Raw genomic sequence first — 27960 nt, forward strand, 5'->3', positions numbered from 1 at the left:
TCCCAAAGCTGGTGGGCTGAGGGCAGGTGTAGGGCATCTGGCCTCAGGTGGCAAGAATCACGGTGGCGGGGTGGGGGCGGGGCTGCAGCCTGTTCTACATCAGGGGGCCAACTGGCTGCCTGGGACCCTGCCCTTTCCCCACGACCTGCTCCTCCATCACTGCCTGGCTCTAGCGGGAGTTCACTCTCCCACGTTGCCTCCTGCAGAGAACCACCCACTCCCATCTCCCTGACCTTGTCCTTAACTCCCAAGGTCCACTTCCTTCTGCTCCCTGGCTGCCACTCTCCCCTCGAGTCCCTGTCTTGTAGATTTCTGGGAGACATGCCCAGCCCTTGTACTCTCTTCTGAACCCCAGCAAGGCCAGATACTTAAGGGAAGCTTACAGATAGGGCCAGACTGACCCTCCCGCACCGCCCCCTACTTGAAGATGGGTCTATGCTCTTCTGCCTGTTCTAAATTAGGAAATTAGGCAAGCCCATCACCAGCGTCCCCTCAATAACAGGTCAGTGATGTTAATCAGTAAACTTCCCCAAGAGGTGAATGTACTCTACCTCTTAGCATTCTAGTGTATACCAACCATCAGTAGCCCCTTGAACTTATAGGGGGTGATGGTGATTGACTGTGATAGACCCTCCCAAAATCCCTATGGCCTCCAATCTAGCGTGGAGGATTGGGAGTGGTTGATGAGCAGATAGCTGGAGTCTCTCTGGGCCTTACTGTATCTCCCTCAGGGGAGGCAGGAGGCTGGTCCTTGTAGCCAGGGCAGTGTGTGTGCAGGTGTGCCTGGCTAACGAATGGTAGTGGAGGGGGGGAAGTGTGTCTGGAGAAGGGGGAGAGCCTGCACGTGAAGCTGATGCACGCTCATCCTGTTGAACAGGGTGGCTCGGAGGAGGAGGAGGCTACAACTTTGTCAATACATCCTTTTCTGACCCATCGCCCTCGTCCCCAGTCATCCCAGCCCAGGAAAATGGAGGCAGTGGCTAAGGCTTTCCGACCCGCTCCACTCAGGCTCAGCCCTTCTTCCTCAGCTCTCAGAAACTGATTCCACTTGGGATGGGACTAGAGGCGCAGGAGTGACTTTTCAAGTAGCAGCATCATTGGGGGTGGACGATAAAGACCCAGGACATTGCCAAAATGACTCTTGCAATCAGGAATAAGAAAGAGATAGGCTTGACTGTGTCCAGTGTCTGAGATTAGCCCGGCTCCTGGAGACAGGAAAAACCTGTGTGTGTGTAAGAGAAAATGGGGGAGTGCAGGGGCAGAAGGGGACAGAGGGGAATTTATTCCCACTGCTGAGAGTCAGGATGCTTTCCCGTGGCTCTTGGAGACGGAGGGTAATTGAGCACATCCCTGCGTTCCCGGCCCCACACGCAGCCTGGACTACCCCGACTCTATCCTCGTATTATTCGTGGCCACAGAGGTGCACAGCTCCAGGTGGTGCTGTGGACACCGTGTACAACATGAACAAGCCCCCTGGAGTTGTGCGATATAGTCCTAACCTTCCTGCCCTGGGAAAGTGCCCACTAGCTGAACAAAGGAGAAGGTGGGGTGGGGATGGGCACTGCACGGGGCTGGGAGGACTAACACCTGTGCCGTTCCTCAGGCACTGGCTCCTTTCCCGGGGCTTTTGGACACTCCTGTTCTCTCGTTAGCCCTGCTTGTTGAGGATGAGCCACATCCAGGAGGCTGGGGCTTCCCTCGAGAAGGCTCTGGGGGTGGGCCTACAGCCTCTCTACCCTGCTGCCAGGACCTGGTAACAGGGTACAGGCTACATTAGCCTATCAACCAGGAGCAGGGCCTGAACTTGGCGTGGGTGGCTGGCTGGTAGTGAGTTCCCACTCAAACAGGGATTGACCCCCTGAGTTTCAGGGACACAGGGGACAGATTAGGAGGAGCGGCAGGTAACAGGCTTCCCAGCCCTTCCCCCCAAGCTGTTATCCTTGACTACGGGAAGGTCTGTGCTCAGGGCTGGAGAAGAGCAGGGGTGAGAGAGGGGCAGAGAGGAGAGCCCACGGGCTGCATCTGGGGTGACAGAGAGGCTGGGACTCTGCCTCCCCGTTTTCCCACCCCACCTCCCGGGCCTCAGTTTCTCCTTTTGGTAGCCTGGGGATAATGCCATGTGTGCTGCCCTCACCCAGGGGAGAGGGAGGATGAAGGATGAGGGTGTGCCCCGGGCACTGGAGGGAGTGAAGGGTCTCTGGCCTCATGAGGGGTGTGGGTGGAGAGGATGAACAGGCAGATGGGCATGGGATGGGGGAAATCACCTGGACATGGGAGCGGAGGGGATGGGGGGTGAGCTGATGGGAAAGGGAGGCATGCCACTGGTATGTGCACAGGGCTGGAAAGAGAGTCTTGTTCTGTCATCATCCCCTGAACCAGTCCCCAAGAGTCACGCACCAACCGTGCTCTATAAAAACACGGAGAGAAGAGGAGAAAGCAGCAAGAGGAAGTGCAGAGGCCCCCTGTCTGGCCCAGACAGGAGACGGTCACCTTGATTTGGACCCCCGTTTTCAAATCCCCCTAAGCTTTCCTTTTTTAAAACAAAATTCAGTATCAGTGACACTGTTTCTTTTGGCTCTGAATTCTAGAAAAACAGGAGGGACGGAGTGTGCCTGCTTTCCAACACTCCCCGAAGGGCTCTGAACCAATACACAACAACAAGTGTCAGAAAACCAGGAAGGAAAACTGATTTTTGTAGAAACTGGAATGAAACTGACCAGTCTAGTTTCATTATCCAAGCTAAGCGGAAATGCAAAAAAATCAAAATAAAAGTAAACAAACAGCACAAATGGTACGACGTGAGTTCCGTTTCCTAAGTTCTTTCCTTTTTATTCCATGCATTCCATTCAGGGTGTCATCAGGAACCCCAAGAGGCCTACCCCCCTTCCCTCCCAGCTCACCCACCCCCAGAATGGCCTCTGGGTTCTGCCCTGCCCCCTCCCCCCTGCCCTTCTCCAGCACAGCTCTGAGGACCTGCCCTCCTGATTGCAATCCCCGCCAGGGATGCCCCTCTCCCCTGAGGGCTCAGGGCATCAGGGAAGTTGGCTCCAGGAGCCCTGGCTGGGGCTGACCCAGGACAGGCTGAGATGGGGAGGTGGTGGTTCTGGGTACCAAGCTCAGGTTCTAAGCAGTGAACCCCAGTTGCCCTGGTGAGGGAGGGGAAACAGGACAGCATCTTCACAGTGGCTCAGGCTCCTGCCCTCTGCTCCTCTCAGACTTAGCTGGGCAGGACCCAGAAAGTCCTAGGGGTACAGCCTTGCTGGCCGGGCCCCCTGGGAATCCTATAGCTCACTACTCTTTCCCACACTAAACTCTGGCACTGGAGTCCTGGGTCCCATGGCCCTCCTCAGCCCCGACACCTGTCCCGGGTGGCTGAAACCTTTTCTGTCTGGAGCCAGTGAAAATGCTGGATCCCTTCAAGGTTCTGGGATCCAAGGGGCTAGGGAAGACGAGAGGCCTGGTGTGTATGTGTCTGTTGTGGGGGCCAAGAAGAAGGGGTCCAGGGCTAGGCCATCTCTGTGAGGTATTCCAGAATGCTTATGCATCTCTATAGATCTATTCCAAAGTGCTCAGAGCATTTTCAAGGCTAGAATGTTCCCCAGGGTCTGTACACTAATGTGGCAGCTTCCTAGAGGCAGAAAGAGAGAGGAAGGATGAGGGGCTGAGTCTGGACTGAGAACTTCCCTGGGGGACCTGCTGTTGGTTTGGGGACTGTCCCTTGAGATTCAGGATGGGGGAGGCCAGAAGGCGGATGGCAGCAGGTGACAGGTGGAGCCGAGGTGGATGCTGGCAAAGGAGGCCAGCTGGAGCAAGAGGCACAGGTGTGCCTGGCAGCCCAGGCTCAGCTCGCCCAGCACTGAGTGGAGGGCGTGAAGGAGGTGTGGCCCCTCGTTATCACGCTGTGAGGTGGAGGGGTCTTTGGCCAAGGCTGTAGTCAGGAGGGAGATGCAGCTCTGGAGCTGGAGGCCAAAGGCAGGAAAGCCAAGGAGCGCTGAATCTGACCTTATCTGAGGGGAGGGCAAACGCCTCTCTCCGTGAATCTTCATCGGCACTCTGCTGGCCCTTGGCCAGATGCCATGGCAATGGGGCAGCTTTGGCACATCGCCAGCGCCCTAGGCTTGGGCTGCTTTGAAACCCAAAGCTGTGAACTAGGCCTCCCTCCCTCTACTCAGGATCCGGCCAGAACCTGTGCTGCCCTCACCAAGCTCCCCTACCTGCTCCTTGCTCACCCACCAGAGAATCTGTCAAGGGGGCAGTGGGGGCCCGGCTCCCAGAAGATGTGGCTGGGCCTGAGCAAGCCTTCCCTGATCACTGTGCTCCCACCTACCCTACTTGCTATGGGTGGGGAGCAGGGGGTCCTCAGCTCCTGGGAGTTCCTTCGGGGCAGCTCTTGGGGGGAGGCAGAGTCCCAACATGAGCTTTTCCTCAACCCTGACCTCCCCCACTCAGCCACACCCAGAGTGATGTCCTTGCTGGTGGCCCTTCACTCCCCAGAGAGGGGCTAGGGACTGAAGTGGCACAGGCAGCAGCCAGAGCACATCTGGGCACTGGGGTCCTGCGGGGCAGGGAGAAGAGCCAGGTCCTGAGGCGAGCACTGTGGGCAGAGCCCTCTTCTTCCCTCAAGGCTATGAGAGCAGAGCTCAGCTAGCAAGGGCTCTGGGACGTGTGCTCTACCTGACCCTGCCAGGCTCCTCACTGCTGGGGAAGATGCACCCTGGGTGATGTTCATCAGAACAAAGTTTGGAAAGTTGCTGAGAGATGGGGAGGGGAAGAGAGAGAGAGAGAGAGAATCCGGTGCCCCGGGCATAGACTGGTCTCGCCACCTCCCTAGAAGGTGTTGGTGAAAGGGTGGACATTGGAAGATGGGGTGGGTAGGGGCCTGGGAAGCTGGGACTGCAGAAGCCCTGAGCCCTTTAGAGCTTACATCTCCCTGTATTCCAGGAAAGGGCTAGGAAGTGGGGCAAACCTCCCTGTCTACACCCCTTGGAGACCCCTTATTAGTATCTTGAAGCTCACTTTTCCTAGAGCCCTCCACTTCTGCCCCAGCCTCTCTCCCCCTGCTCTTGCCCCCATGCCTGCCCCCACTGATGACTTACTTGCAGGAGAGCTGGTTGATGCCCTCAATGTAGTAGCAGACGCCTCCGTTGACACAATAGGACTTGGCTGTCTCGTTGCACTTGCGGGCGTGCCCCGACCAGGATGATAGTGTAGTGCTCACTGGAGGTACGAGAGACATGTGCCGGTGACCCACTGAGACCACCTCTGGGCCCCAGGAATCACCTCCTTCATGGCCCATCTCAAAGCTGGACGATCAGAGACTGTAGGAATGGCTGGGGTCGGGGGAAGGTCTGGTGGTCCCTCCCAGGAACAAGGCCAAGGGGAGGCCACCGTGAGCTTGGACCATCTGCCCAGCACCACCTTGCACCCTCGCTCCAGTCAAACCTTCAAAGGCTGGGAAGATTTTCTTTTTGTGGAGGGGATAAGAGGCTAGCAGAAACTGCTCCATCTTCTGGCATAAGGACCCACCTCTGCTGCTTGCCTGCCTGCCTGCCTGCCTTTCTGAGGGCTCCGCTGCAGGTGGATGAGGCACCATGTCTTACGTGGGGGGCAAGTCACAGGGGTTCAGGGAGGAGACATTTACCTGTCTGCACTGCTGGGGCTCTCATGGACCAGGGCGTGATTACAGGGAGCTGGGCTTTGAGGGGAATGGCACCTTTTTGGGCACTGTAATTTTCTGCGATCTAGGGACATGTGGGGAGAACCCTAGCTTCCATCTCTCCCCTCTTTGTCCCAGAGTTGGGCCAAGCTGCCCAGAAATGCTACAAAGGCCGCTATGCGCGTCTCCATAAGCATCCCGGGCCGCCTTCATGTCCTCCCTCACCAGGCAGCCTCCACCTCCCCAACCAGGTCAGCTGTTGCCTCTGGAGGGAGCCTCCAGGCCTTGGACAGCCCAGACCATAAATCCGGGGCTTCATGTTGCTGGGGAGAGGGCTGGGGGACAGCTGGGATGTGGAAACTAGGTGACAGCAAGACTGGGCTTCAAGGCTGCTATCCCAGACTGCACACCTGATGGATCAGGTTCGTTTGATAAGTGAAAATCACAAAAGCACTGCTCCCCAATCGGATGGCATCCAGAAGCCTGGTTTCAAGTGAAAATTCTTGCCCCAAATTTCAGTCTTTATCTGTTAGCTAACCTCTTAGGCTGTGTATCCATACTGGGCAGCTAGAAACCGGTTCCTGCCCCCCCTCAGCTTCTGTGGCTCTGAGGGCCTCTCATGCCCACCCAGCAGTGGCCTCCTGACTGAGGTGGCCCGTCCTACCTTGGCTGGTCCTGTCTCCTCAGGGGTACTGAGTCTCCACCATCCCCCGAAGTAAGTGGGGGGATGAGAGGAGGAGGAGGAGGGCAGGCACTTGGCGCCCTGAGTGTTTAGACGTGTGGGGAGACAGATGGAGCTCGGGACTGGGAGTGTATACACAGCTCTGCCTCTGTATATGTCTGAGGAGCTCGCTGATAAAACCCAGCGGGTAGGGCCAGCTCCCACCTTCCCTCCACATCATGCCTGCTGCTGGTCTGGCATCCTCGAGCCCCACCCCTGCTGACGTCTCCCACCTCTGCTCAACCCCACACAAGGCTGGGACCCACATGCTTCTGGGTCAGTGAGACCCAGGGAACTAAGAAAGGGACAGAGAAGACAAACAGCTGAGGTGACCACGCCTGTGAGTTATAAAATCTCATTGCCGGGAGGACCCTAGAGGTTGTCCTGCCCTTCGGTTACATTGCCAAGGAGGAGTGAGGAAAGAGAGCAGGGAAGGGCCTTCCAGAGTCCAGTGTGTGTTGTAACAAGGCCTCAGGGCTCCTAATGTCTGGCTGAGCATTCTCACCAGGCACCTGGTCCCTCATAGAAGAACACGTCAGCACCAAGGCTTGACGGGAAGACGAATGCAAACACGACGTGGACCACGGGCCTGAGTCCTCTCATGGGCCTTGGCCAAGCCAGAGAAATCTCAGGCCAGTTTGATGCCCTCTGCAGCCAGGGGTGGAGGAACCTGCCCAACGCTGGGCTGCATGAGCAGCGGGCAGGAGCGAGGATGGTGGCAGGACCACAGCCGCATGCTTGGGCCTGTCTACACGCACGTCTGTGCTCACTGAGGCCTTGGGAGGCAGAGGACGACTCCTGAGGGAAGGCAGGGCCCCATCTTGGGATCCATGGCCTAGGGCTGCCAGAACCATGTCATCACGGGGACTAGGCTGGGGCCCCAGAAAGGTAAAAAGGGAGGGCAATGGGGGAGCCGGTTGTAGAAGGTGTGGAGGGAAATGACCATAGGCCTTTCCACCTCAAAAAGAAGTACCTTGAGGCCACCCCTGTGACGGCAGGGCCCTCCCAGCTCACGGCAGCCAACTCTGCTGGTGGTGAAGGCTCACGCTAGAAGATTTCCACACTGAAGAGGTGCATTCGTGCTATTCCAGCACACATGGGCTCCTAAGGCAATGTGTTACGCTCCCTTGTCAGCCTATTTGTATTTCTTCACTGTGTTCTCCCGTGTTTGGGGATGTGAAGATGACAAATGACCTCCAAGTGGGAGAATTTGGCCGCTCCCTGGACACCACCGCGGGGATGGCGCTGGGCCACCCCAAACTCAGCTCCCACTCATCTGCCCCAGACACTTGTTCCTCTAGCCTTGCTCATCTCAATGACTGGACAGCACAAACCAAAGGCCTAGAGGGCATCTTTGATTCCTGGTCCTTCTCTGTCCCCCTAGCCGTCCATCACCGAGGGCTGCCTTCCTACCTCCTCCTGAGGCTCTGTCCATGTCTCAGTGCCGCCTCTGTGGTCTCTTTCTTGGATGGCCACAGTCGCCTCCTCACTGGTCTTTCTGCCCTCACTCTTCCCTTCATCTCTAACCTTTCACTTCGCAGCTGCTACCAAAGTGGTCTTTAAAATATGTAAATTGATCAATCGCTTCCATTATCAAAACCCTCCAATGGCTTCCATTCATATTCATAATAAAGTCCCCCTCCCCTCCCCAAGTCTAATCTGGGCCTATCCGCCTCTCCTGCTTCATGTCCTGTCCCTGTCTTGCAGTATATTCAGACTCCACTGGCTTAGTCCAGCTCCTCTAAGAGGCCACGTGCCTTCTTACCCAGGACTTTCAAAATATCAGTGTCTCAGAGAGGCTGCTCAGGCTCCTCCTTTATTCCTTCCCTTAGCTTTGTAACTTCTCCTTGTAGTGCTTATTCTAACAATTAAAGGACTAGTTGTGCAATTACTAACTGTCCAAAGCTTAGCTCCTCCACTAGAATGTAAGCTCCATTTGGGCAGAGGCCACGTCTGTCTGCTTCACTGGTGAACGAACCCCAATGTCGAGCACAGCACTTGACATATAATAGGTGTTTAACGAATATTTACAAATATTTCTAATGAGCAAATGGACATCTGATTCTTGAGAGAAAGGTACCTTCTTCTACCATCCCAGGGTCTAGTCTGGTCTCCTTGGCTGATGATGATATCTTTTCTGTAGGTTAAAGCACTGTCTCTTATTAAATGCAAATACTCCTGGAAGGTCATTAGGGAAATGAAAATCAAAACCACCGTGAGATAGCACTTCACACCCCCTCAGGTGGCTGTATTAAAAAAAAACAAGGATGGATAATAACAAGTGGTGGTGAAGATGTAGAGAAATGGGAACCCCCCATACTTTGCTGGTGAGAATGTAAAATGGTGCAGCCATTTTGAAACACTGCTGGTCATTCTTCAAAAAATTAAACATAGTTACTATATGACCCAGCAATTCAACTCCTAGGTGTATACATACCCAAGAGAACTGAAAACATATGTCCACACAAAAACTTGGGCACAAATGTTATAACAGAATTTTTCATAATAGTCCAAATGTGGAAACAACTAGAATGACGCAACGACCTCAGTTGATGAATATATAAACAACGTGGTAGACCCAGGCAATGGAATTATTATTCAGCCACGAAAAGGAAATAAGTACTGATACTACTACAACATGGAGGAACCTTGAAAACATTATTTTAAGTTGAAGAAACCAGTCTTGAAAGGCCACATATTCTGTGGTTCTATTTATATGAAATGTCCAGGATAGGTAAATCCATAGTGGCAGAAAGGAGATTCTTATTGCCAAGGGCTGGGGGGATTTAAAGAAAACATCTGGGAAGGATAAACCCAGGAAGCCTCTATCAGCCATTAGTATCTTGGTGTGAGTGAGCTTATTGGGTCTCTGAAGAGAAAATGGGCCGGGAAGGAGCTGATGCTGCAGAGATGTTCTGCCTGCTGCCAGCCACTACAACTGCTTTTCTCCCTTGTTCTTGGAGAACATCTCTGCTCGTCTTTCAAGGCCCAGATCAAGTGTCTCTTCATCCTGTAAGGCTCCCCTCCTGCCTGCCGGGGATGTCCCCTCTCCCGTTGTTAAGTTGCCTGTCTTTCCTCTTCAGTGTGTTAGAACAGGCAGACGCTTTGAGTTCAGGTTTTAGCTTCCTGCCATTTGAGGGGACTTTGGGAGCCAAGACTGTGAGCCCTCAGCGCTCAGAACAGCATCTTGCTGAGTTAGGCCTCGCTGAAGGCTTGAGTTGACAGTACACATGGGTGCGCCTGTGATTAAACAGCTAGCCTTTCTAAGCCCCTAGGTAAGGGGCAGGCCCAGAAGCCTCTCCAGGGCTTCCACGATCCTGTGACACCCCAGGTCATACCTGCCTGCCCTCTGGGGCAAAGCCAGGCCCAGCCCGATATCCCAGGACTTAGTACAGCCACCCCGGGAGAGTCCACCCGGAAGGTCACACCCGCAAAGAAAGTTCGTCAACAGGATGAGAGCTGAAGGATGATCTGATAGAATTGGAGAGAGAGATATACAAGACCACAGAGGGCCGAGGAGTGGCCCAGGAGTGGGGCCTGCGCTGGGTATGCGCTGCGCTGTGGTGGGCTGGACTGGTCAGGAGGATAGCTGCCTGGGAGAGATGGCGCAGGAGGAAGAATAAAAATGGGAAGGAGAGGCTGACTACAGTTAGGGTCGGAAAGGTCATTTGGGTCGGATTTGTGAGAGCTGGGCTGTGGGACCGAGTCCTTGTTCTTTGGCTCCATGGGTGGGGGAGTGACAGGGCAAAAGCATCTTGAGGCTGCTGCTCTGGTCCAGGTTCAGCAGGGATGAAACCTGGGCCAGGATTGCCCCTGAGGTGGGGTTGGAATGAAAAGGACAGACGTGAGTGAAAGATCCAGAAAGAAGACGGACCAGGACTAGCAGACTCAGACCTGGTAGATCCAGTGGTAAGGGAGATCGAGGAGCTGAGAGGTTGGGAGGACAAGGGAGGTCCCTTACAACACGGCAAACTGGGTCCGAGCCAGGCTGTCCTCTGGGGGTCACAGGGCAGGGTTCTTGTTAGACTGTGCTGGGTGTAGGGGGTACTGGAGGGCTGTCTGGTGGAAACACAGGGGATGAAGGGAGATGCAGGACTGGACTCTGTGCTGGGAGCAGGACTGGAAGCGAACCCAACAACCAGGTAGCCAAGTGGTACGCGGAGGCTGGGTGTCAGTAGGAGGAACGAGAGCTGAGGACTCAGGCTAGAGTGGAGGGGGCGCGGCCTGAGCACAGGCAGCCTTGGTGACTTTCCAGTCAAGGGCAATAACCAGAGGACAGCCCAGCAGGGAGGCCGCCTCCATGCCGAAGCTGGAGCTGCCTCTGCGGAGGGGGGAAGCGAAGGGTGCCGTGGGCTCCTGACCTTGCACGTTTCCCAGGGAGGGGATGACCTGTGGGAGAGGGTCCTGCCATCCTTGAACTGAGGCTGCCCCCAGGGGCCCGTGGCCCCGCGGAGCCGGCTGCCTGCACTCGGGCGCCCAGCAAAGCAGCGGGCAGGCAGCCCGCGCGCACCCTGGGTCTGCCTCTCCCCGGAGCCCCACTTCTGGCAGCCCAGCCTCCCATAATTGCCTTCTAAAAATATCCTTCCCCCCACCCCCACCTCTTGATTTCAAAATATTTAGTTTTCAGGGTATTTAAAACGAGAGCTGGCGGCTCTTCCAGGTCCAGATAACAAAGCTAAACATTTATGCTTCGACTGCATTTCTCTGAATCGGCTCAGATCTTGGGGCTTGATACAGCAGTGGCAGGAGGGAGAGGAGTCAAGTGCAAGATGGATCATGTGCGGGCCTCCCTAGGGCCGGGGGGCAACTGGCCCACCCCACAGAACCCCTCTAAGACCCCTCCCTTCGTTGGGGGACCACCTACCGCTGTTGACGAAGAGCCGGCCCCTGACGGTGTCCTTCCCCAGGATGTTCTCAGCCTCGCAGACATACTCCCCAGCGTCCTCCACCTTCACCTTGTTGAACTGTAGTCGTGAGTTCTTTCTGGTTAGGGAGGGGATAAGAGGTGGAGAGCCGTGAGCCAGGGCTTAGGTTGGCCGTGGCTCCCCAGCAGTCACCCAGAGGTCATCTCTCCCTGCACAGCCACAGCGCCTACGCAGCGTGGACGGGAAGTAGATTCCCTCCGACCACCATTGCTGGGGTCCAGGTGGAGTGCAGAGTCCCCAGGGCTGGAGGGAGACCTGGGCACTCAGGAGAACATGGGATTCTAAGTCCATGAATCCTCACGTTCACTTTTCCAGGGCTGGGCCTTCTCTGTAACCATTTTTCTAGGGGAGGAAAGTGGAGTCCTTAGGAAGTCGCATGGCCACCTCCCTCCTCTGCCTTTAGTGCCCTTCTCTTAGGCCCGCTGCGTCTCCCCCCACCTCCTTCCAGTAGAGCAGCTGCTGGCTTACAGCTACCTCAGCCTTCCCTTAGAAGCGGCAGCCCCGTCACTCTAGATAAGCCAGGCCTATTTCCAGATACCCGGCAGGGCCACCAGCCACCGATCTAACAGGTTCCCATGGCAACTGTGCCCAGCCTCCCAGTCCAAACCTGTAGCTCTCCCCTGCCTTTGTGTCGGCCCTGCCACTAAGGGGCACTCTGTGGCCTCCCCAAGGGGTTTCGCTTCATTCATTCAACAAATGTTCACTGAGTGCCTTCTGTGTGCTGGGATCTTGGATACCTCAGGGAACAGAAAGATCCTATCCTCAAGGCCTGACTTGACCCTCGTGGCTAATCTGGAGGAGGACAGGGCAGGACAGATGGGAAAACTGAGTCCCAGAGGGGCTTCCGGACTTGTCCAAGGGTACCCGGCAAGACACTGCAGAGGTGGATAAGGAGCTGGAGTCGGTGAGGACTTGGGCCCCAAGCAGCTCATGGGCTGTCTCCTGGAGCCTGATGCTGAGGCTGACCCCTCTGTGGAGGGCTTTGCACCCAGCCCTGCATGCCACGAGTTGTGGGGCGAGGCCTGGGCAGAGACTTCAGTGCTGTGGGTGACTCCAGGGCACCTGGCCCTGCTTCCCCTCTTCCTTCTGAAGACTCTGCCAAACCTCTCCTTCCTTCCGTGGGCTTCCCTGCACTTGCCTGCGGTGCTTGGGCTCCGTAGGATCTGTTCACATCTCCCATCCCTCCCTCTGCCCCAGTGCTCTTTAGGGCTAGTCTGAGCTCCAGATTAAACCCTGGGACCCCAGCCTGGTCCCCAGGGGAAACAAAAAAGTAGCATGAAAATTTCTTAACATGATGTAACCTCCTCCTCTTTTAGTCCTGAGTTAAAAAATCAGATTCCCAGAATATGCGCAGTGGGTTGGAGGTGTGGTGGCATGGGAGGTAGAGTAGCCGAGCTGTCCTGCCCTGGGCCCAGGGGTGGAAAGACAGATCCATGAAGCTGATGGGGGAAGGTGTGGATGGTGAGCAGAGAGGCTGCACCAGGGATGGAGGAGATGGCAAAATGACCCACATCCCTCCCCGGGCTGTGCTTTGGGGACCTACCTGTCTCCTGAGCTCCACCTCAGCCTCTGATGCTGGGCTCTTCCCAGACCTCCTCATTCCAAGATCCCCCAAACCAGCCTCCATGAGCTTGTCTTGTCAAAAAGGCCCTGTTGCTGTGGTGATGTCCTTGCCGATGTTACAGTGACAGCTGCCTGACTCCGTTCCACCCCTCCCGGCTCATGCCGTTCTCTGTCTCCTTGGCCTGGTGTCTGCCTACAACCCTCTTCTGTCAATTCAAGTTTGTTCTCTTCATTAAACAGAGCCCTGGAGGCCCCTCTGGCTAAGACAGCATTTCCTTCCTGGCTCCAGCCTAATTAGATGCCACAGATCTCAGCTGTCCCAGAACCAGGCTTCTGCTTCCTGACCACCAGCTCTTCCCTGACATTAGATGAGCAGAGTAGGGGATCACCTGAGGGTCTCCGGGTCAAGAAGGTATAGGGGACACAGACTCAGAACCTCCTTGTCACCCACCCACAGCTGAATTCAAAGGAGCTTCCCTTACACGACACGACATGCAGCAGGACAAGGTGGGGCTAGGCTCACAGTTACCTGGAGGAATGAAAGCTAAAACCAGAAGGAAGGGCTTCCTGCATGAAGGGGTGTGAGATGTGTGGAAAGGTGGGGGTGCAGGGAGAGCCCCTCCCCTTTGAGGTGCCAGAAAGAGGCAAGGGGACATAAACAATGACCCCTAGGTTTGCTGGATGCAGACATCTTGGGTTACCAGGTATGTGATGATCTCCCCAGTTCCAGGAAGGTGGCCCCAGCCTTGCACAAGAGGCTCTGGGGTCAGGGCTGAAGGGTAGGGCTCTGTGGGGCTCTCAGGCCTCTAAAGAGTGCGGGCAACTACGTTTCTCTTCTCCTCACTCCTAGCTCCAGTCCGAAGCCCCAAGGACTCAGGACTCCCTCCCACTTTCTGGCAGGCCTAGTGCCCGCTTGTTAGGCCGACCCAGGTCTGCCCCTGTGATGGACACTCCTCCCCTCCTTCCTCAGCCAGTTTTCTGCTGGCAGGGACTAGGGATCTGGGTGGCTGCTTCCTCCACCCGTCCGCACGTTTTCCTCAGTGCCTACCTCCTGCTGCCTGCCCGAGGGGCCAGTTCCAGCCTGCCCCTCATAAATAAGGGAACACTCGGTTCTGCGTGGGTGGGCTCCATGCCCAGGGCTGGGGAGGGGGACGGTTTTCTCCTGGCACAGGAATCCTTGGGTGAGACACCTCAGCGGGGCAGCCCCAGAGACAGGTGGCACCCACTGGGAAGGGATCTCCGTAGACCAAGAGTGATGTCAAGACAGAGTGTGGCCTGGGCAGAAGGGAGCGCTGGGAGGGCCACAGTGCAAGCTGCAGTGTGGGCAGAAGGAAAGAGAAGATTTTGCCGGAAAGGAGACTCCCGCCCCTAACCGCTAGCCCCCATGCCAGGTGAAGTACGTGTCTAGAGGCGGCAGCTCTCTGAGTCACAACATGGGAATCAGAAGTTCTCCATCATGGCCCCTCCTCCAACCCATCGCCTCACTGCAGGGAGCCCAGGGGCATGACGGGTGGAGCAAGGCAGTTTCAGAAATGCAGTAGATGGGACAAGGTCCTGACAGGAAGGGGGCAGAGGCACACTTCAGGCTCTCGGGGGTCCTTAGTACCCAGGAGGAGACCCAGATGATACGACCAGGCCGTTTCAGGACTGGGTGACCCATTTGTCTGATGACACTGAGGCTTGACCAGGACAGTAACTTGCTCAAAGGCCAACCCAAAGGGTGTCCTGCCCAGTCCTAATGTCACCCTGCACCCAGGAGAGGAGAGCTAGTCCTGCAAGATCCTCATCAATTCACACCGGAAGTAGACCTCCTCTGCCAGGCCACACAGGAGAGAGGGTGTGTCTGGGCGGTGGTCTTAGAGGCTCTCATGCTGGGAGAGACAGCCCCCCAATCATGCCACCCCACAAAAATCATGCAAATCATAGAGGTTCAAGTCTTCGTGTTCACTTTAAGAACACTAGTGAAACTGCCCAGGCCATTAAGGGTATGCATATCTGACAAGCCACCAAGTATCTGAAGGATGTCACTTTACAGAAGTAACCTGTGCCATTCCATCATTACAATGGTGGAGCTGGTAGGTGTGCCCAGGCCAAACAGGGGGGCTGGAAGCAGGGTCGGTGGCCCAAAAAGAGTGCTGAATTTTTACTGCACCTGCTCAAAAATGCAGAGAGTAATGCTGAACTTAAGGGCTTAGATGTAGATTCTCTGGTCATTGAGCACATCCAGGGGAACAAAGTCCCCAAGATGCGGCGCAGGACTTACAGAACTCATGGTCGGATCAACCCATACATGAGCTCTCCCTGCCACATTGAGATGATTCTTACTGAAAAAGAACAGATTGTTCCTAAACCAGATGAGGAGGTTGCACAGAAGAAAAGGATATCCAGAAGAAACTGAAGAAACAAAAACTTACTGCCTGGAAATAAATGCTGCAAAAAAAAAAAAAGAGATCTGTGGGGTATCTCCGGGATGGTAACTAAGTGTTTACCTGGCAGCATGGGTCTGGAAAAAGAAAGGCCATCAAACTAGAGATGGAGGCTTGGGGGTCATCAAATATAAGAGGGTGAAATCACCTACCGGTGGAGAGGGGAGAAGAGTGAAGCCCCGAACACAGCAAAGTCCCAGCATTCATGACGCCTGACAGAGGGTGCTCAGAGGCACAAGAGGACCAGCAGGAGGACCACAGGGGCAAGGAAGCAGGTGGCACCCATGCCAAAGGCTGCTGAGAGGCCTGGCAGCTGGGAAACTCTGAGGTCACAGGGTCTGTCAAGAGCCACAGCTGCGGAGAGAGTTGGGGTTGTATTTACAGGGCAGATTCCTGCAGAGCAAAGAGGAGTGGAGGATGAGCTGTGTGGAGTCAGTGGGCGTGAAACTCCCTCCACGTGGTGATGGAGGGAAGGAGCAAGATGGGGCAACAGCCGGAGGAGGAACGGGAGGCGGCAACGTGGAGGGAAAGCTTTTAGAGAGGTGATGTTAGCAGTTTGTTGGGGGAAAGAGAGAGAGAGGCTGAAGTCACCAAATAAAGGAGTTTGTTGGTGGCACAAGGGCTCTGTGTGTGCAGGAGGATGTGGGTGAGTGTGAGGGCCACGTGCGGATCAGGAATGGGGATGAGGATGGGCCGTGTTGTGGACTGTTTGAGGGTAATGCGGCCGGCAAGGAGCACCCCGTCTCCTGACTTCTGCTGTCTCAGTGAAGTAGGGGGAAGGGGAGACGGGGCCCCCAAAGCTGTAGAAGCCTGTCCACTCCTCTCTCCAGCTCAGAGCCAGGCTTGGCGGGGAAGGGGTGAGGTGGCCTCAGAAGGTGAGCTTGATGGGCAACCTGTAGACTGGTGACACCCCAGACCCCCCTCCTAAGTTCCCTTAGGAAGCAGTGTTTTTTCAGCCATAAACCTTTGATCTGCACCAAATCCTCTTAAATTACTTTCTGTTTTCTGCCTGGACCACTTTCCAGGGTGACCAGTCCTGTCTTTGCTCCCCGTTCTCACAAAGAGAGTCAGAAAACTGGAAGCCCTGCCCAGACCCCTGACCCCCACCTCCTCTTTCACAGGTTTCGGAGACTAAGGCCTGAGGGAAGGACCCATCCGGTCACCCAGCGAACCAGGAGCAGCCTGAGCCCGACCCCTTTTCCATCACTTTCTGTTGTCGGACAGGTTGGAGGGTCCTCTAAAATCATCTTCATTTGCATTTTGCAGGGGTGAGGAGGAAATGATAGCTCCTCTGGAGGGGCAGGAAAGGCTGGGGTGTGCCTCAGCCAGAGAGGGAAGTCCACAGGGCCCTCAGGGCCCGCAGAGCAGAGGTCAGGCTTGTCCTGCCTTCTCACAGCCCCTCAGGAGAGAGGTGAGGGGCTGCCCTTGGGCTTTTGGCTTCTCTGGTGCCCGGAGCCCCCTGTCTGGCCAATCCAAGATGGAAGAGAGGCCACCTTCCACAGCCCAGAGACCCTAGAGCTTCAGATTCTCTTCCCTGGAGCACTGACTCAAAGACTAAAGTCAATTTCCATGTCACGGGGGAACTGTCTGAGATACAGACTCCTCCGACACCAGTCAAAGACATGTGCCTTTCCCTTACCTGGCTGTCTGCCCAGTGACAGCTTGCTGAGCCGAGGAACCAGCCCATCATCACACGTGCCCTCCCAGACACATTCTAGAGTCAGGGTCCTTCACCAAAAACTGCCCAATGGTGGGCTTTCCGACCCTGTGGCAGGTCCTTTGAGAAGTTTTATGCACAAGATGGGACTCCACAGTTAAAGCTGACTTGGACAATCAAATTGCCTTCAACCATCCAGGGACATTAATTAAGCAGGTACCGAAGTCTGCAAGACGCTGGGGCGGCATCGCCAGAGGGGCTGGAGCTGCAAGGAGAAACTGGTTCCATGGGTGGATCTGGGGGCACAGCCCTGGGCTCTTCCCGGCTCAGGCCCCTCCTTCTGAGGAAGGATGGGGGGTGGCTGGGCGGATGGAGGGAGGGATGTCGCTCACCTGCCATTGCCGTACTTGATGCGAACGTCGCGGCTGCGGTTGAGCTCCTTGCCGTCCTTGAACCAGCGGTAGGAGGGCTGGGGGTTACCGGCTGCTGTCTCACACTTCAGTGATTGCTTCTCACCCACCTGTCCCGTCTGGCTCTTCATCTTCTTCAGCTTGGGCCGTGTGGCTGTGGGGATACAAGGCAGGAGGTGAGCGCGTTGGTGGTGGGGCAGCACCAGGCATGCGCAGCAGAGGAAGGGTCACTGTCCCTGGGGGGTGGGGTAGAGGGTGAGCCTGGGGAGCCACCCCTCCTGGTGTCGTTTCCTAGTTCAAATCAACAAGCCGTCACAGAGGGTCTGCGATGATGTCAGTGTGGGTACTATGGAGAGTTTTCCTTCATGCCTGGAATGGTACTCAGAGCTTGATACACATTAGCTGATGAAAATCACCCTGTGAATTCACTGCAATGATTAAACCCATTTACAGATGGGGAAAACTGAGGCTCAGAGTGGTGAAGTCGCTTCCCCAAGGGGCTGGAACTGGAATTCAAACCCAGGTCTCCTTGACTTCAGTGCTCATGATCTAATTCCTGTCCCAGACCCCCAGGCCTAGGCTGGGCCCAGAGGACACAAGTGGACCAAAATGACAGACACAGCTCCTGCCCTCAGGAAGTTCAGTCTAGCAGAGGAGCTGGAACCTGGCATTGACATCACAGCGTGGTTTATGGAAGCCTGGGGGCGCTGAAGCCCAGAGGGTGTCCCCAATCCAGGTTGGGGGAGGAGCTAACTCAGCTGAGAGCTAAAGGATGGGGGAGCTAGAAGGGAGGGAGGTGGTCCAGGCTGTGGTTTATCAGAATCGCACGGGGTCAGCAAGGTGAGCTGCCCTGAATGGGTGAAGTGGTGTGGCTGTGTGGGGGATGGGGCCTGGGGCTACACTGGTGGGCACAGGGCTGCAGGGCTGCAACTGCCAAGCTAAGAGGCTTCTCCCATTTTTCTTGAACACCATTCTGTTTCCACCTGCCCCGGTCTCCCATGTTTCATCTCCTTGCCCCCCTCCCTCTAACAACCCAAAAAAGGAAAAGGAAAAAGTACTCTGTTCTTAGGACAGTGATGGTAAGTCCATGCTCCCTGCTGGGGTGTGTGATAATTTCCACTGGGACAGCCCTGTAAAGGATACCCAGTGCCTTTGTGTGTGCTCTCATTTGGTCACCAAGCTCTGTAAGGCAAGTGCCATGATGACTTAAAGGGTGAAGATGAGACTCAGGTTAAGAAACTTGGCCAAGGTCACCCAGCCAGGCAGCCAAAGAGCCCAGGTATCTGGATTTGCAGTGTGTCAGGCTTGTAGCAGGCTGGTGTCTCCTTTGCAGCCTCAATGGCTCTCTTTGAGGAACAGAGAAACTGGTTGAAGGGAGGGTCTGCTGGGGCCAGAGAGTTGTCTGGGGACTGACTGACCCTGTCTAGGCCATTGGTTCTTCCGCCACCAGTTCAGAGTCACAGCTCGAGCTGGCTCTGGATAAAGACAGGTGAGAGGGCCTGGCTACAGGGGCCCCTCACTGAACCTAACCCTGGGCTGCTGCTTTTAGTAGGGAGGAGACGAGTGTGGGGTGCAGGGGCAGAGGGAGCACGGAGAGAAAGTGCTCCCAAAGCCTTAGAAAATATAGTCCATAGATTCAAAAAAACGGTGCTTGTGAAATGATTTTGTTCATTTTAGAAAATTCGAAAATACAAATGGATAAAAGAAAATAAAATCATCCATTATCCTAGTACTTACAAGTATTTAAAACACACACACACACACACACACACACACACACACGCACCTACACATCTATTTTTAAACAAAGTGGGATCAGTGCCAGTAACATGTTTCTTTCATGTAATGAAACACTGTAAGCCTTTCACCTTGGCATTAAGTATTAATAACATTTTGCAAACTGACTTCTATAGGACAGGCATGTCCAGAAAGAGGATAATAGATACTACTTAAGAAAACGGTTCCATGAGCAAATCAGTTTGGGAAACATGTGGGTAAACATTAAAGAAGTATCTTCATTGACTTCAGTATGATTCCCCAAGTAAGGGTCTTGGAGCTTTTTTGGGAAACCCTTGACTTTATTTCCTTGAAATGCTATTATCTAGAATAAGTTCTATAACATAACAACTTATGTGTATATATATTTATAGATATATAAATATTTTAATAGAGAATATATTCACATGATTCAAAATTCAAGAAGTGAAAAGGGGTATATGGCTTAAAAAACAGATCTCCCTCTAACTTCTGACCAAGGCCACACAGTTGCCTTTCTAGAACGCAATCAATTTTATCAGTTCCTTTTACATCCTTTCAGAGACCTTTTAAGCATAAACAAAAACCCCTAGTATTTACACACACATTTTTTCGCTATAGCACCATTTTCAGGGTTGCATAATATTCCTGAATGGGTGAATCAGAACTTATGTAACCAATTCCTATTGTGGAGCATTCAGCATACATTCTCCCCTGCCTCACCACACCCCATCACAGACAAGCCCAGAGGAACACCCCTGCAGCTTCATCCAGTGTATATATCCAGTGCACATCAACCTTTGCACATATCCAGTGTATACTGCTGTACGGGCAGTGAGGCTCCTGACTCAGACTGCCTGTATTCAAACCCAGGCTTTGCTATTTGTTGGTTCTGTGTCCTCAGGCTATTGCCTTAATCCTTCTGTGCTTCAGCTTCCTCATCTGTAAAACACAGGTGATAAAAACAGCTCCTACCTCATGGGATGATGACTGAGGATTATATGAGATAAGGGATGTACAGCCTGGCACGCACAGAGCATTTAATAAAGGTTAGCTATTACTGTTATTATTATCCACAATTATTTCCTAAGGCAATCTTCCTAAAAGTGGAATTGCTGCACCAGAAAGCTGTGCAATCTTCCTCAGCTTTACACGTTGCCAAACTGCGTTCTGGAAAGGTTGCACCAATTTGTACTCCCACCAGTGAACGATGGGGCCTGTTTTTTCCACACCCTCACCAACATGAGGTATTATCATGTATTTAACCTCTGCCAATTAGCTAGGCAAAAGATAATGCCTCTTTGTTGTTTTCATTTGCACTTATTTGATTCCTGGTGAGGCTGACCGCTTTTCATAAGTGTATTGGCTCATTGTATTTCTTCTTTTTGAATTGCCTGTTCTTGTCTGTACTCTTGTTTTTCTATTGGGTGCTCATCTTCTTACTGATCTGTAAGAGTTCTTTATAAATAGTAAGGCTATTCACCTTTTGCTACAGTGTTTTTCCCCAATTACCTGCTTCTTACGTTTTTAAATGCTGGTTTATTGTTTTTTTTTTTTTTGGACACTCAGAGGTTTTATGTGTATCAACCTATCAATCTGTGGCACCTTCTGGAACTTCATTATTCTAGTGTGATTGAAGCCCTGCCTCAGCATCCTTCTCCCTTACCTACACCCCACCGTCCTCTGTCTGCTTGTTCTCAGGGCCCAGTCACTCCTTATCAATAGTTATCTACCCTAGATGCTAATGAGAACCATATGGGAAGCTTTAAAAAGTGTGTCAGGGGCTTCCCTGGTGGCACAGAGGTGGAGAGTCCGCCTGCCGATGCAGGGGACACGGGTTCGTGCCCCGGTCTGGGAAGATCTCACATGCCGCGGAGCGGCTGGGCCCGTGAGCCATGGCTGCTGAGCCTGCGCGTCCGGAGCCTGTGCTCCACGGGGGGAGAGGCCACAACAGTGAGAGGCCCGCGTACCGAAAAAAAAAAAAAAAGTGTGTCAGTGCCAGGGACATTGTTCTGGACATTCTGAAGTAGGACCTGTGAGGATGGGTCCAGGTATGTGGGTTTTAAAAACATATAATAAATATGTAACATACTCTAGGCAAGAGCACATATTGTAAGTGTAGAGCTTGACAGCTGGCTGCAAGCTGAACACATCTTCACAGGTGGCTTTGCTCCAAGATTGGGTTGACACCCAGTGATCTAACCTCTTGGTCACCTGGTGACCTGCAACTAGGCTCCGCCCCCTCCTCGTGAACTGGGGACACAGAGAGCTCTTCTCAAGTTCTAAGGTGCCTCCTTCCCCTGCTTGGAGAGTGTTGACCTTCCCTGAAGTTCTGAGGTGAGGGAGACCCCTGACCCCACCCTCCCCAACCCAGGCCCCCTTCCTCCCAATGAGCCAGGGCGGGGGTGGCGGAATACCTGGTGGGAGGAGGTGGTGCTTCCTGACAAGTCCTGGCGCCCTGTGCCCTGAGCCCGAGGCCACTGCTTAATGGTGGTGGTAATGGTTACACAGAGACTGACCCAGAAACAGCAGACACGACCCCAGTTCAGAGGGCCCGAGGAACTGGGGGCTTCAAGGTCGTTTCCTGCCACCAATGGGAAACCCAGGACAGCATTTCAGATCACAAGGAGCCACCCCATCTAGTGAGAACCTTGTGTGACCTGACCTGAGTGACAGTCCACTCACTTCAGAACAACCCCATCCAGTTCACTTTTTCCCCATTCATTCACCCTACTATATGCCAGGCACTGTTCCAGGCACTGAGTGTGCAGTGGTGAACAAGGCAGATAAACTTCCTGCTCTTGGGAGCCTGCATCAGAGTGAGGAGAGTAGATAATAGCAAACAATCTCAGGAAATATGAGGCAGTAATAAGCTCCTGGATAAAGGCCTTGAGGGGTGAATGAGCTTGGTGAGTTCAAGGGATAAAAGAGGCCCAGGTGGCTAGAAGATTCTGGAAGGCAGGGGAGCCTGGAGAAGTAGGCCCTGACATGAGGCTGTGTGAGCTAGGACGAAAAGTCTGGGTTTGTTTTGCCTCCCCCCGCCACTTTTTATGTGCTTACTAGAAAATTTTAAATTACATATGTGGATCGCATTATATTCCTGTTAGACGGCACTGGGCTAAAGGATGATAATAAAAACAACCATACATTTCAATCATGCTGTGTTCTTTACGAAGAGTCTTCTTTTCTGTCTCTTGACAGTTCCTCACGAGCATCATCTGAGATACTGAAAGCCTATGTTTCCTGCTCTAGCAGCATCCAGTCCTGGTCCCTGTTCACAGATATCTTAGTTCACAGCTCTTTGAAAGCCAAGGATGTGTGCTTTGAAAAGGAATGGGACCCCGCGAACAAGCTGCATTTTTTACTTCAAGCAAGTCCCTTGGGGAGAGGGGCGGCAGCCCAGGAAGAACACCCCGCAGGTGGCACTGGGAACATTGCCCAGAGGACCTCTGTACCCTGACTCCTGGGCCTGGAGCCCTGTCAGGCTTTCTGCAGTGAGGAGTGTGGACAACCTGCGCAAGACGGCCCTGGAGTTTTGTAGATGTGATGGGAGGTATCAGAGGCTTATAAGTCGGGGAATGACTTGATCTTACTTTACTTTCTGCATTTTAAGCTCGTTCTTATCCTGAGCCACCATTGCTTCTCCCACTGCATCCCACTGGATTCAGTACCAGACCCTGGGAACACCTGGGACAAGGCTAAGAGGCTGCTGACACAGCAGACCTTTGAGGAGCTGAAGATAGAGCTTACCAGCCCTCAGACATGAGTGGGCCAGCTCTAGCCCCAGCCTGGGCACCATCTCTGAGCCAGGTCCAGTATTGTCTGGGTCACTTTTATAGCCCAGGGCCCAGAATTCAATGCTAGTGTGAGGTATGGAGACCACTGTACCGTGTCCCTAGAGTGTCTTGGGGTCAGAGCTGAACCAAGCAGAGAAACAGTCTTCCGGGGTGGATGGGATCTGTCAGGACAAGAGCTGAAGCAACCCAGTGGGTAGGCTCTCACCCCCTAGTCAGTCAACCTGTGTTTACTGAGTGCTACTATGTGCCAGGTCCTGTGCTGTCCCAGACAGAAATGATCTAGCCCCGTATGGAGCAACCACTCCTACCCACCAAGGAGCTTAGCTTGTTCCTCTCTGTTATCGTTTTGTTACATAAGAAATACATTTTTGTTGTAGAAAAATTGCACAATGTGGGCTTCCCTGGTGGCGCAGTGGTTAAGAATCTGCCTGCCAATGCAGGGGACACGGCTTCGAGACCTGGTCTGGGAAGATCCCACAAACCGTGGAGCAACTAAGCCCGTGCGCCACAACTACTGAGCCTGTGCCCTAGAGCCCGTGAGCCACAACTACTGAGCCCACGTGCCACAACTACTGAAGCCCGCGTGTCTAGAGCCCATGCTCAGCAACAAGAGAAGCCACCGCAATGAGAAGCCCGCACACCACAACGAAGAGTAGCCCTGGCTCGCCACAACTAGAGAAAGCCTGCATGCAGCAACGAAGACCCAACTCAGCCAAAGATTAAATAAATAAATAAATAAATGTATTTTAAAAAAATTGCACAGTGCAAGTAAGGAAAAAGAAAAGCACATTTAAATCCATTCAATTACCACCAGAGAGAAAACCACTGTCAACATTTTCAAATATTTCCTGCAAGACTCTTCTCCTGAAAACGTTTTATAGCCTAGTTTTCTTGGTTAACATAAAGACATTTCCCCAAATCTAGAAACACAGATCTAAATCATTTTAAAGGCTGCATAGTATTCTGTTGTTCAGAGGAATTTGTTCGGTCGTCTCCAACGTTCTGCTAATGTTAACAATACGGCCATAAACTTGTCTATAAATTCAGCTTTGCAGCCGAAGGGAGGGCTCACAGTCCTGAGGGTCTGTGCTTATTTCCCCACACAGAGAGGGGACCCTAAAAGTCCAGCACACAGGAGAGCAGACAGACGAGAGGCATCAGGTAGAAGCAAGAGGGCTTCCCTGGTGGCGCAGTGGTTGAGAGTCCGCCTGCCGATGCAGGGGACACGGGTTCGTGCCCCGGTCTGGGAAGACCCCACATGCCGCGGAGCGGCTGGGCCCGTGAGCCATGGCCACTGAGCCTGCGCGTCCGGAGCCTGTGCTCTGCAACGGGAGAGGCCACAACAGTGAGAGGCCGAGAGGCCCGCGTACCGCAAAAAAACCAAAAAAAAAAAAAAAGAAGGGGGTGGAGATTCCCAATACCCTGCTTCCCCGGGGCTGCTGCTTCCCCCCGGGTGCGGGGGCAGACAGCAAGTTGATGGCCTAGGTGGCCCTAGGGTGTTGTTCAGCCCGTCCTTCACCACCTCTAGTGTCTGCTCAGACCAAGCCCTGTCTACTGAGCTCCCATCCTCCTTGAGAGGTGACTTCGTCCCGTTCCCGTCCCAGTCCTGCTGCTTAGGGCCCACCTAAGCAGCAGGACTAGGGCTCTCTGGAGTAGGGGTGTGGGCGTGTGGGGAGAGCTGTTTTGGCAGCTTTCTAACAACAAGAGGAAAGTCTCTCAGGGATGACCCAGGTCTCCGCAAAAAGATCTCCCTTGATAAGGGATCCCGTAAAACCTTAAGACACATCTCAGTTGCCACGAGTCGGGCCATATGGTTAATCTGGGGGCTTCCGCTTTCTCATCACCTGATGCCAAGCCAGGGCACCTGGCCCGCATCTGTGTGGCAGGGAATCCCCAGAAAGCACCTCACTGAAGAGAGCAACAACAGTAAGAACAACCAGGGCTGCTCCTTTCCCACATCCCAGCCCCGAGGCCAGGCAGTACCGCTGCTGCCAGCAACTTGACCTCATTCCTCTCGGCAGTGGGCGGTGGGTGCGGAGCCTGCAGAGATCTGAGAGCAAGACAGACGCCTGGGGCAGGGCCAGGCAGCCCAGCCAGGCGGACCAGGCCCGGCCTCCCTCCCGACAACCAGGGCGCAGGGGCAGCGGACTCCTAAAAGGGTTAATGGTCCTCACCTCATGACTCAGGCTGAGCAGTCCCCTTTGCAGGGCAACACCTGGAGACAATGCGGCCAGCCTGCCTGGCATCAAAGTCTCCCACTGTCCTGCTGCTGATGGGCTGTGGGCCAGCCCCCTCCCCACCCCTCCCCCACCCAGAAAGTGACCGTGAGCTATGGGAGGTTAATTACAGACTCCAAGTTCAAATGAGAAAGAAAGAAGAAACAACAACAACTAAAAACACAGCTGGTTTAAGTGAGCACAGAGGGCCTACTCTGAAACCGGCCTTCAGGTGTCCTCCTGGGAGCCTGCGGAAAAGCCATTTGATACGCACAGGCCAGGCCTCCCAAAGGGAGTGTGTCCCTGCTGGGCCTCTTGGCTTTCCCTGAGCCACCTTTCCTCAGCCAACCAGGCCCAGCCTGGTGCCTGGGCTTGCCTTGCCCGCTTCTCACACCATCCAACAAATATCCACCTCAGTCCCTATGATGTACCAACCACCTACCAGCCATCAGGGATATGGTGCTAAGCAAGACAACGTGGCCGCTGCCATGGGCTCCACTGAGGCTGGGAGTGGAGTGAAAGCCAGCCCAGACCTAATGGGCTCTTAGCTCAACAGGCCAGGTGTCTGACACCTCAGCTACAAGGTAGAGAAGAGGGGCCAGGGCTGGCTGGGGATGGGAGCTAGAGACAGCAGATGCTGGTCCAGGGCGGGTGGGTGAAGAGAGGGGAAGGGAGGAAGGAGGAGGACACAAAGCTTGGCAGCTCCAAGAACAACTGAGATGGTTCCTGCCTTAAAGCCTCGCCTGCCCATCCAGAAGCACCCATCCACCGACACCCAACACTACAGTGCGAGGGCAGGGCAAGAACAGGCCTGTCTTGACCACCAGGGCCAAAACTATGCCCCTCCATTCCCCAAGCCCCTTCTGCCAGGAGCCCAGCGGCCTGACAGAAACACTGCCGCCTCGGGACCCTCCCAAGACAGAGATGCCCAGCCCCGGGAGTCAGGCAGGTCTACGCCACAGTTCCTCACCTAGGTTCAGGGCTGAGACATGGGGACATGAGCAGCAGAGATGGGGGACTGCGGGGGATGTCACCTATGTCTGGGGAGACTGCACAGGTTCACAGAGCAGAGGCACCAGTTGCTGGGGTTGCATACGGCTCCCTGGTTCTTACCAGTGCTTGGGGCACAGACCGCAGACACCTAGAGTTGGCACAGAGGAAGTCGTGCATAACAGAGGAAAGAGTGGTAACCGAGGACACAGTAGTTCAGGTCTTTGTCCTGGTCTCCCAATTTTCCAACTGTTCGCCCTTAAGTAAGTAGCTTAGCCTTTCTGTGCCTCAGATGACTCATCTATAAACCACACTCTGCCTATTTTAGAGAAATGGGGCAAGAGAAAGCTCTCTATGGAGGGATGGAAGAGATTATCATCTCTTTGGCTGCTGGAGGTAGAGGTAGGGACAACAGAGATGACAGTCCTGCAAGGCCATTACCATTTGCCCAGCTCTGTTTAAGTTCTTCATTGGGCAAGGATGGGCCCTGGCCTCGGAGAACCCTCTGGAGAAGGCCTGCTGCTGATGGACTAGGCTGTCCCTTGTTCGAGGAACCCAGAGAGAAAGAGAGCTGAGGAGGGGAATCCCAGAGCCCCTTTCCCCTTTGGGACAGGTCTGCACTTCCCACCTCATCAGCCTGGCTGGAGAAAGTTGTTCCTGAAGCTCTGGGTCAGCAGAAAATGAAGTGGGGGTGGGAAAAGGGGAGGCACCTTATACACCAGACAAGACTGGCTTCTCAACCTGGGATGCATGCAAAGCCACAGGATGACCTCAGGGCCTCTTTCTGAAGGGTTTGCCAAGCTCATTAGTAAGGAAAAGCAGCACCTTTGTATTAAAACAAACAGATCTATGGTGGAGTACACTTGCAAGTTCATGTGGATTTTTAAGATAAAATAAAAATACAAGAATTCAAAGAAATGTTGGGTTTCAGGGGAAAAAGTCTTAGCAGGCCTGATACAGGTAAGGATACAGGCCTACGTGCTCACCAAATGCAGACACCTCAGTGGGTTCTGGGGTCCCCCACGTTGCCAGAGGCCTGGCCACCCTCCCTACAAGTTATCCTTGGAGAGTCCTGGCCTAAGCACTCTGGAGCCTGGGAGGGCTGAGTTGTGGTCTTTGTGGTCCAGGCTAGTGAGACAGGGGGGTGGAAAGAACTCACCCTAAAACAAATCACTGTCTGGATCTGCAGCCAGTAGCCCACGAACAGCACGGGGGAAAACCAGTTTCTCCATCTTCTCTCCCAAGACTGCTCATTCTCCTGAGTTCCCACTTTCAGTCACCTTGTCATCTGTGACAACTCTGTGTCTCTCCCCAAAGGTGGAGACCAATCACCTTCCACCAAGCCTCACCCTCCTAAGCCTCCATCGTCTGCCAGGCCCTGGTTCAGGCTATATTGGTCCCCCAGCCCAGAGTACCACTCTGGGAAGATTCACCTCTGTGTGCCTCTCCGACATTCAGAAACCCTCCTTGGCTCCATGATGTCTGTAGAAGGAAGGCTACGGGCCTTCCTTGGCTGGCAGCCAGGGTCCTCAGGGGAAGCTTGCTTGGTCAGTGAATGGCCCCTTCCCAAACACAGCTCTCTGCCTTTTCCCCTACTGGTTCCCTTCAGGAATTATATATTCCAGGCAAACCAAATCACAGGCTGATCCCCAAGCGTGCCTGTTCTGTATTTTGCCTGCCTCCATGCCCTTTGCTCATGCTCCGCCGCCATGTCTTTCCCCACAGAAGCACAGTTGAGAGTGTCAGACACACAGGCTGGGGGTCAGACCAGTCTCGGCTTGCATTCTGGCTCTGCCCAGTGTCTTGTATAACTAGACAAGTTACTTAACCTCTCTGAGCCTTTA

The 27960-nt window shown here is 54.0% G+C and overlaps 1 protein-coding gene across 5 annotated transcripts in view; it reads right to left on the reverse strand.

Annotated features, from left to right (window-relative positions):
- NRG2 (neuregulin 2) overlaps positions 1-27960 on the reverse strand; it is a 178625-nt gene that overhangs the window by 18542 nt on the left and 132123 nt on the right. For 4 of the 5 annotated variants that reach the window (XM_060092006.1, XM_060092005.1, XM_060092004.1 and 1 more), the window contains exons 2-4: positions 17341-17512; positions 11242-11360; positions 5097-5217 (exon numbers count right to left, since the gene is read on the reverse strand). In XM_060092006.1, coding sequence (XP_059947989.1) covers positions 5097-5217; positions 11242-11360; positions 17341-17512 — 412 coding nt within the window. The remainder of the gene's footprint in view (positions 1-5096; positions 5218-11241; positions 11361-17340; positions 17513-27960) is intronic. The other variant, XM_060092007.1, reaches the window with a different exon arrangement.

Source organism: Mesoplodon densirostris, chromosome 3 (assembly GCF_025265405.1).
Source record: "Mesoplodon densirostris isolate mMesDen1 chromosome 3, mMesDen1 primary haplotype, whole genome shotgun sequence".
Taxonomy (NCBI): domain Eukaryota; kingdom Metazoa; phylum Chordata; class Mammalia; order Artiodactyla; family Ziphiidae; genus Mesoplodon; species Mesoplodon densirostris.